Raw genomic sequence first — 10,520 nt, 5'->3', positions numbered from 1 at the left:
CATTATCACACCGATTGTATATCAATAATAATAATATAATAATTATATAATATGATCTAATAGCTATTACATATCAGAATTTCTTCAGTTATCCCCAAAATATCTTTTTTTTAGCTGTTTTTGTTTGTTTTGTCCAATCCAGGATCCAACCAAGACTTACACATTACATTTGCCAGTATCTCTTTAGTTTTTGGATTAATCCCCCAAGTTTTTTTCCGTATGACATTGACCTTTTGAAGAGTCCCACAAGGTTGTTTTGTAGAATAGTCTACATTCTAAATTTGCCTGGCTTGCCCTTAATGTACTATAAAGTAAAATTATGTCTAAAGATTAATTAAATTCACATTAAACACATTTGGTAAGACTACTTCACAGGTGATGTTGGGATACTGTACCATATCAGGAAGTTCCACTATTAGTGATACTAAGTTTGAAAACTGTCAAATCTCTCCATTGTAATGGTACATGCTCTCCTTAATAATCAGTATGTAATCTGTGGGGTAGTACTTTAGCATCATATAAACATTTGATTTCTCATTGTGCAAGACAGCTTCTGAAATGACCCCAGTGACCCTGTTCCTGGCATTTCATGCACTTGTATAATCTCCCCTTGAATGTGGACCAGATTTATTGACTCTTTACTAACAAGTAGAATACAATAGAAGTGGTGGGATTGTCACTTTTGATATTAGGTTGTAAAAAGACTTGCTTCTGGCTCTGTCTCTTTTTTTTTTAACATAAATTTATTTATTTATTTATTTTTGGCTGCGTTGGGTCTTTGTTGCTGTGTGAGGGCTTTCTCTAGTTGCGGCGAGCAGGGGCTACTCTTCTTTGCAGTGTGTGGGCTTCTCATTGTGGTGGCTTCTCTTGTTGCCGAGGCTTCAGTAGTTGTGGCACGTGGGCTCAGTAGTTGTGCCTCGTGGGCTCTAGAGCGCAGGCTCAGTAGTTGTGGCGCACGGGCTTAGTTGCTCTGCGGCATGTGGGATCTTCCTGGGCCAGGGCTCGAACCTATGTCCCCTCCATTGGCAGGCAGATTCTCAACCACTGCGCCACCAGGGAAGTCCCTTAGCTGGAATTCTTTTTTTTTTTTTTTCAATTTTTATTGCAGTACAGTTGATTCACACTGTTGTGTTAGTTTCAGGTGTACAGCAAAGTGAATCAGTTATACATATCCATATATCCACTCTTTTTTTTTTTAGATTCCTTTCCCATATAGGCCATTACAGAGTATTGAGTAGAGTTCAGCTGGCATTATTTAAAGAAAGCTTTCCTTTGTCTTTCCTCTCACTTTCTCTGAGTTGAGAGATAATTTAATCCTATTTGAATCAATATCATGATTCATGATTTCCCTAGGGGTAGGCATTCCCTCCCCCCGGCCCCCCCAATAATTGATGTCTTTGGAGAATCTGCTTTAATTTGAAAGAATGTTGAATAGGGAGTTTGAGTGTTAAAGTTAGAAACACAGAAACTGATTTTTGTTTTCAGGCATTTTATGTAACAGAAACGTTTATCCAAGGAAATGTAAATATTAAAACATTGTGTGAAACAAGGCAAAATGAAGATAGTCTAACTTAACGTATTTCCCAAACCTCTGTATTTATACAGATCATTTGGGAAACTTGCCGTAATACAGATTCTGATTTAGTAGGTCTGGAGCCTGTGATTCTGCATTTCCAGCAAGCTCCCAGGTGACGATGGATGATGATGAGCCGCAAACACCACTTGGAGTAGCAAGGATCTAGGACATCTGTTATTTAATTAATGAGTACTTTCTGTTGTTACACACTTTATTTTTGTACAGTGAGATTCAGTTAAACTCATAATCTTGCTTTATTCAGACAGACCTTTAGTCTCCTAAACTACAAAGATAAACTTGACATTTTTAACTTTAGTAGAAAAATATGAGGAATGAATATATAAGCCAAAGATAAATCAGGGTTCTTGTAAAAAATCTGGAAAGCCAAAGTTTATTGCCTCATATGCACAACACCTTTGGAATATTAAGGAGTAACAAACTTTATTTAAAAAATAAACCTTAGAGAGATTTTAAAATTGAATTTGAAATTGAGTCAAGGGACCTCGGATCACAAACTACTACAGTCAACTAAAAATTAAAAGAAAATATTTCTAAAATCATAGACTCTAGTATTGGGGGCAACAGTGATTAGGAAGACATGTGTTGGCAGGGGTGGAGCTTTTGGGATGCTGGTAATGTTCTATATCTGGACCTGAGTGGTAGTTACAAGGGTGTATTCATTTTGTGATAACTGCATTTACAATTGAGTTAACTGAGTTTTGTATGCAACTGACAATTGCATACACCCTTGTAACTGCCGGCCCATTCAAGAAGAGAACATTTCCACTGCCTCTGAAAGTTTCCTTGTGCTCCTTTCCAGTCAATCCAGTCATCTGCCAACTCCCCCTCCCCCAACAGTGGCAACCTCTATTACGATTTTTATTCACCATAGCTTATTTTCATGGGTATGCAGTGTTTTCTCATTGTGACTTAAATTTGCATTCATCTGATGATGAAGGACATGGAGCAGCTTTTCATATGTTTATGGGGTGTATGTATTACGAATATTTTTTCCTAGTCTCTGGCTTGCCTTTTTTTTTTTTTTTTTTGCAGCACACGGGCCTCTGACTGTTGTGGCTTCTCCCGTTGCGGAGCACAGGCTCCAGACGCGCAGGCTCAGCGGCCATGGCTCACGGGCCTAGCCGCTCCGCGGCATGTGGGATCTTCCCGGACCGGGGCACGAACTCGTTTCCCCTGCATCGCCAGGCGGACCCTCAACCACTGTACCACCAGGGAAGCCCTGGCTTGCCTTTTTATTTTGTTTTCACTGCTTTTTTGATGGGCAAAAGCTTGTAATCTTGTTGAAGTTCATTTTATCAATTTTTTTAAAAAGATTACTGGTTTTTTTTGTGGCCTAAGAAATCTGCCTACCTCAAAGTTACAGAGATAGGTTTATGTTTTCTTTTAGCAGGTTTATCATTTTCCCTTTTCTATTTAAGTTTTCAATTTAATATTAAGACCCATCTCAATTTAATTTTAGTTTATGGTATAAGGCAGGGGTCAAGATTGTTTTTTGTTTCACATTGTGATCCAGTTGTTCCAACACCATTTGTTGAGAAGACTTTCCTTTCGCCACTGAATTTCACTGATAACAATGCGGTGTTTCTAAATTTAAAAATTCAGTTCCTTGGGCCACTGGCCACATTTCAAGTACTCAAGAGCTACGGGCGGCTCTGGATACTGGATGAGTCAGGGCAGACATAAAATAGTTACAACATTGCACAAAGATTTGTGATAGCACTGTTCTAGAGCTTAGAGCACAGTACCACTAAATATTTTGGGTTCTGTGAACAGTAAACTAAACCAAATAACAAAGTATGGGCAGATATAAGGAAGGTAAAAATTAATCACTGAACTTATATTAAGTACCTAGAGTAGTCAAATTCAAAGAGACAGGAAGTAAAATGGTAGTTACCAGGGATTTGGGGGAGGAAGAAAGGAGAGTTATTATGAATGGGTACAGAGTTTCAGTTTTGCAACATATAAAGAGTTCTAGAGATGGGTGGTAGAGTGATGGTGGCAAACCAGTGTGAATATACTTAATGCCAAAGCAATGAACAATTTAAAAATTGTTAAAATGGTAACCTTTATGTTAAGTATATTTTATCAACTTAAAAATTGTTTTTATTGCTTTTCCCCCAGCTGGTGTTAGTGCAGGAGAGGAAGCAATCGGTGTTACTAATGACTTAATTGTCTCTGGTGTACCTGAAGGATACCCAATGAAGGTACAGAAGAGATTTTGGAGCCCAGAGCCCCACTCAGCTTAATGTCTCTATCTCGGAGTATTTCCATTAGACCCTCATCAGCTAATAAGAAAAGAGAGAAAAACAATTTGAGAGTTATTCTGCTATATGTTATATACCTACTCATGTAATAATACTAAAGATTTCATTCATTAGGTTATGGTAACACATGGCAAACTAGCAGCAGGAGCAGTCTGGGTTTTTTTGTTTTTTTTTGTTTTTTGGCTGCGTTGGGTCTTTGTTGCTGTGTGCAGGCTTTCTCTAGTTGCAGCGAGTGGGGACTACTCTTCATTGCAGTGTGCAGGCTTCTCATTGTGGTGGCTTCTCTTGTTGCGGAGCACAGGCTCTAGGTGCACGGGCTTCAGTAGTTGTGGCTCACGGGCTCTAGAGCACAGGATCAGTAGTTGTGGCGCACGGGCTTAGTTGCTCCGTGGCACGTGCTTTGCCACCAGGGAAGTCCCAGGAGCAGTCTGGTTTTTAAATAAAAGATCTCTAACTTAAAAAAATCTCTAAGCCCTTGATTTTGAATATTTAAATGTTGATCAGTACATATGTATATATATAAAACTTTTGTAAGGCATAAACTACTATATTATTTCAAGGAATGTTAGAGCATGTATGAATACCAAGTCTTGAGGATCTTGGGCTTTTGTACAATACAAGGTACGTTTGTTTAAATATTTAAATCTTGGGACTTCCCTGGTGGTCCAGTGGTTAAGAATCTGCCTTCCAATGCAGGGGACATGGGTTCGATCCCTGGTTGGTGAAATAAGATCCCACATGCTGCAGGGCAACTAAGCCTGCACACTGCAACTACTGAGCCCATGCACTCTGGAGCCCGAGCGCCACAACTAGAGAGAAAAGCCTGTGTGCTGCAACAAAAGATCCCGCGTGCCACATCTCAGACCTGATGCAGCCAAAAATAAAAATAAATAAATATTTGAAACAAAAAAACAAATATTTTAATTTAAAACTCTCATTAAAACGCCTTAATAAAGACAATTCCAGAATCTTCAACTGATTTGTGGAAATAAATGAAAGTAGTGTAATATTCCTATTAAGAAGTTATGAAAATAAGCTTGCTTCTCAGAAGATGAAGTGTTGATTTGGTGAGATGCCACCCTGTCTATGAATATGCCTGATTTGCATATTTAAGGCCATCTATAAATGCTGTTCTCTAAGACCTCATCTTTGTCTAAGACATCCTAATGAACCTACATATTGTTTAGTAATGAAAATACTGTAATACACTTCAGGACTTCCCTGGTGGTGCAGTGGTTAAGGAAACGCCTGCGAATGCAGGGGACACAGATTTGAGCCCTGATCCGGGAAGATCCCACATGCCGCGGAGCAACTAAGCCCGTGCGCCAGAACTACTTAGCCTGCGCTCTAGAGCCCGTGTGCCACAACTACTGAAGCCCACGTGCAGCAACAAAAACCCAACACAGCCAATAAATAAATAAATTTATTTATTTATTTAAAAAAATTATCAACCTGCCAATTCAGGGGACCCCGGTTTGAGCCCTGGTCCAGGAAGATCCTACATGCCACAGGAGCAACTAAGCCTGTGCGCCACAACTACTGAGCCTGTGCTTTACAGCCTGTGAGCCACAACTATTGAGCCTGCATGCCTAGAGCCCATGCTCTGCAACAGAAGCCACCACAACGAGAAGCCCACGCACTATAACAAAGAGTAGCCCCTGCTCGCGGCAACTAGAGAAAGCCCAGGTGCAGCAGTGAAGACCCAATGCAGCCAAAAATAAATAAATAATATTGTAATACACTTCAGAACCTTTGAAAAGAAGCAACATTAAACACTGGAAGTTTTCTTTGCAGAAATTGTTCATGGTTTCAACTAAGTGGGTGCCTCATTTTTCATAAATTCTAGAAGAAAAACCAACACTTATTGAATCTTTACATTTTAGGCACAGTGTAAGCACTTAATTATTCTAATCAACAAATATTTATTGAAGCGTTCTAGGTCCTTCGCAGTTTATCTCATTTCATTCTCACACAGTCCTATGAAATACTATTATCCCCATTTTGCAAAGAGGGAAAAGTTCTCAGAGAAAAGTTACACAACTAATGAATACTAAAATGGGGCTTCTACTGTGGAGTTCAAACCCACAGCTCTAAACCGTCAAATCCGGGAGAATAAACGCTTCCCAATTCTGTTAGTCAAAGCAGTCATCCCCCAGAAGCCTCGCGATATTACTCGAACTACTACTCCCAACGTGCAAAGCGGTTTCTGTGAAGCCGCCTAAGCGGCAGAGGCCGGAGGGCCTCGGCGTTCCTCGAGGCGCGGAAGGCAACCTGGGAGCCGTAGTTCTCCTGGACGCCTACCGGTATTGCCAGCGCGGCGGTGGCGGATCGCTCGGTTCCAGCCAGTAGGTACTGTGAGGGCGAGCTGAAGCGGAGAAAGGGCGCGGAACTGGAAACGGGTGAGTCAGGCACTGTCTGCGCGTTAAACAGAGGCGGCACCGCGGCGTAGGGTTAAGTTAAGTTAGCGCGGCCCCCGCGCAGTCTCTTTAGGGACACCGCGGTCTTAGCGTCAACGAGCAGAGGGTGAGGAGGCGCCAGAGCCCGGTCCTTACACCCGTACTCGTCCTCAGCTCTCCGCTAGCATCTCCACCATGCAGTCCCGGGAAGAAGCTCCGCGCTCTCGCCGCCTCGCCAGTCCCCGCGGCGGAAGGCGGCCCAAGAGGCTTTCCAAGCCCTCGGTTTCGGCTTTTTTCACGGGCCCGGAGGAGCTGAAGGACACGGCCCATTCCGCAGCCCTGCTGGCCCAGCTCAAGTCCTTCTACGACGCGCGGCTGCTCTGTGATGTGACCATCGAGGTGGTCACGCCTGGCAGCGGGCCTGGCACGGGCCGCCTTTTTTCCTGCAACCGTAACGTGCTGGCTGCCGCGTGTCCCTACTTCAAGAGCATGTTCACCGGCGGCATGTACGAGAGTCACCAGACGAACGTGACCATGCACGATGTGGATGCCGAGTCCTTCGAGGTGCTGGTCGATTACTGCTACACGGGTCGTGTGTCATTAAGTGAGGCCAACGTGCAGCGCCTGTACGCCGCCTCCGACATGCTGCAGCTCGAGTATGTGCGTGAAGCCTGTGCCTCCTTCCTAGCCCGCCGCCTTGACCTGGCCAACTGCACGGCCATCCTCAAGTTCGCCGATGCCTTCGACCATCACAAGCTGCGATCACAGGCCCAGTCGTTTATAGCCCACAACTTCAAGCAGCTCAGCCGCATGGGTTCGATTCGGGAGGAGTCTCTGGCAGATCTGACCCTGGCCCAACTGCTGGCCGTCCTGCGCCTGGACAGTCTAGACGTCGAGAGTGAGCGGACAGTGTGCCACGTGGCGGTGCAGTGGTTGGAGGCGGCTCCCAAGGAGCGGGGTCCCAGCGCTGCAGAAGTCTTCAAGTGTGTCCGCTGGACACACTTCACCGACGAAGATCAGGATTACCTGGAGGGGCTGCTGACCAAGCCCATTGTGAGGAAATACTGTCTGGACCTTATCGAAGGAGCCCTGCAGATGCGGTATGGTGACATGTTGTACAAGTCTCTGGTGCCAAAGCCAGAGAGCAGCAGTGGCTGCAGCTCTCTTGTGTCCATGGCAGAAAATCCACCCCAGAGGCTGGGTATGTGTGCCAAGGAGATGGTGATCTTCTTTGGACATCCCAGAGATCCCTTTCTGTGCTATGACCCATACTCAGGGGACATTTACACAATGCCATCGCCTTTGACCAGCTTGGCTCACACTAAGACTGTCACCTCCTCAGCTGTCTGTGTCTCTCCAGACCATGACATCTATCTGGCCGCCCAGCCCAGGAAAGACCTCTGGGTGTATAAACCAGCCCAGAATAGTTGGCAGCAGCTTGCTGACCGCCTGCTCTGCCGTGAGGGCATGGATGTGGCATACCTCAATGGCTACATTTACATTTTGGGTGGGCGAGACCCTATTACTGGAGTTAAATTAAAAGAAGTGGAATGCTACAGTGTTCAGAGGAACCAGTGGGCCTTAGTGGCTCCTGTACCGCATTCCTTCTATTCCTTTGAACTAATAGTGGTTCAGAACTATCTTTATGCTGTGAACAGTAAGCGCATGCTCTGCTACGATCCTAGCCATAATATGTGGCTGAACTGTGCTTCTCTTAAACGCAGTGACTTTCAGGAAGCCTGTGTCTTCAATGATGAGATCTATTGTATCTGTGACATCCCAGTCATGAAGGTGTATAACCCAGCCAGGGGAGAATGGAGGCGCATTAGTAATATTCCCCTGGACTCTGAGACCCACAACTATCAGATTGTTAATCATGGCCAAAAGTTGCTCCTCATCACTTCTACAACCCCACAATGGAAAAAAAACCGGGTGACTGTGTATGAATATGATACTAGGGAAGACCAGTGGATTAATATAGGTACCATGTTAGGTCTTTTGCAGTTTGACTCTGGGTTTATTTGCCTCTGTGCTCGTGTTTATCCTTCCTGCCTTGAACCTGGTCAGAGTTTCATCACTGAGGAAGATGATGCACGGAGTGAGTCTAGTACTGAATGGGACTTAGATGGATTCAGTGAACTGGACTCTGAGTCAGGAAGTTCAAGTTCTTTTTCTGATGATGAAGTCTGGGTACAGGTAGCACCGCAGCGAAATGCACAGGATCAGCAGGGTTCTTTGTAAATATTTTGAAATACTAAGATGTTTCTACTGCTATGGAATATATCTTAAAAAGATGTCCTTTTCTGGAAAAAAAAATTGATTAGGGCTGCACATTTGGCTTAGAAAGGGTAATGTGTGAATTGCTAATGTCATGTTACAAAGTTTAAACAGTCCGTGAAATCAACTATATAATGATATACTGTGCAGAAAGTCCAGATTAAAGTATGCAAAACAATGAACCATATAATTGATTAGAATGCTTGGTGGTTTTCTTCTTTGTTCAAGTATTTGTTGCACCAGTGAATCGTTTTGATTAGTTACACTGTTTATATTTTGATTATCTAATTTAGTCTTGTTAGTTTTTAAATTCTATTTAGTGTTGTGAGGAAATTAGCTTTTTAATTTTTATATAGAAAATTGGACTAGAAATTGTTGGTAGGGTTTTGAAGGTTTATATCTTCCTTCAGAATAATGAAAGTAGTAGATTTCCCAAATTTTTCAAATAGTCAGTTTTTAGGATTCTAAGTTAATACAGTTTGTTAAAATTTGGTTTGGTGTTCTTCTCTTCTGCAAAGAAAAAAATTGGACATATATATTAAGGTTATTAAAGAGTGATTTCATTTTGATAATATGCAGAATGGTCTTAAGCACTCACAGAAAGTAAAAAAAAAAATCAGGATTCCACTGTTTTAAAAGAAATTTCATTTTTATTTTTGGAATATAAAATGTGTATTTGCTAAATATGACCATTTTTCTATCTTAAAAAAGACCCATTCTGGTAGCATCACCAACTATTTAGACCCTTCTAAACCAAAAGCAATAGGTAAGTTGCCATATTTTTTCATCTATATCTGATACATGCTTCGTTGAATCAGGGGAACAATTGTTTTTTTCACTGGACGTGTGATTGGGTAATGTAAATTTTTATCCGTTGGTCATGCCTTGTCTTAAAACGTTTATATGCTCTCCTACAATATTTTGGCTGTATAGTTTTGCTGTTTGTCTTAGAGGATTCTTTAGCAGGAAGTGACTTTTGTGAGTCGATACTGGTTTTGAAAATATGTATAAGCTAAAAACAGTGTTTTATTGAGATCAGTAGTAGTTATTGTGTCTATCAACTCTAAAATCCAGTGCCAGAAGAGAACTTTAAAACTTTAAGCTGTGTATAGAATTGTTTTATGTAGCGTTGAAATTTTCTGTCAGTTTTGTAAGTCACTGTAAATGATTATCAGCTTGAAGCTATTTTTGTATTAAAAGTTGGCAGTTAAAGAACATAAGTGGATGATAGCGTTTGGGGCCAATAGTGAAAGTGTGTTTCCTCTAAAATACTTCCCTAAGCAGTGGTGTACATGGTTATTTTATTAGGTTATTTGTATCTGTCCTATATTTCTCTGTGAACCATGCTCCAGTCTGTTTTTTGTTTGTTTTGTATCACCATAATAAGAGAAGGTCTAGAAATAGAGACTAAATTGCACAAAATTGACATTGTTAAATACGAGAACATATAGGTGCTTACTTTTGAGGGTCTGTTAATACATATGGTTGTCACAATACATATACACGATAAATGGTGTATATATACAGATGCTTATGTTCTATAAATTTTTCTATACCCACTTAGTTTATCTTTTTGAATCTTTGTTCAGTAACATGCTAATTCCTCTTCTATGTTTATTCTGTAGTGACCAAATGCTAACATTTTTTCACACTGGCAGAGTACTGAGGTGTGAATTTTGAATAAGAAAAGGGAGGGAGAGAGAAAAGGGTTTAAAAAAGCCAAAAACACAAATAATGTTTTCTTAGCCATTTTGATTGGCCACCTGAAGAGTCCACAGGACATTTCTGTTCAGCATTATTTAGTGAAATAAGATTCTCACCCTAGCAGCATGTGTTCCTTCAAAACAGCAAACATGCTTTAGTTTTGTTTGTCCCATATCAGGGGTGTCAACAAGCGCTGCTCTTAACATGGAAAGCTGTATCTTAATAGTATTTTTCGACCGACTTTTCTTAATCAATAACTTCTTGTTGATAGCTTTTTGTTTT

General features: G+C 41.6%; 1 protein-coding gene across 1 annotated transcript; it reads left to right on the top strand.

Annotated features, from left to right (window-relative positions):
- Positions 1–6,182: 6,182 nt before the first annotated feature.
- Positions 6,183–10,038, top strand: LOC309835879 (kelch repeat and BTB domain-containing protein 7). Its single transcript, XM_082675600.1, has one exon. It carries the CDS (start codon positions 6,453–6,455, stop codon positions 8,496–8,498), a length of 2,046 nt encoding a protein of 681 aa, XP_082531726.1. The 5' UTR covers positions 6,183–6,452; the 3' UTR covers positions 8,499–10,038.
- The last annotated feature ends 482 nt before the right edge of the window (positions 10,039–10,520 follow it).

The sequence above is a fragment of the Grampus griseus genome (assembly GCF_964374135.1).
Source record: "Grampus griseus genome assembly, chromosome: 18".
Lineage (NCBI taxonomy): Eukaryota > Metazoa > Chordata > Mammalia > Artiodactyla > Delphinidae > Grampus > Grampus griseus.
This window is presented reverse-complemented; position numbering and strand designations above follow the sequence as displayed.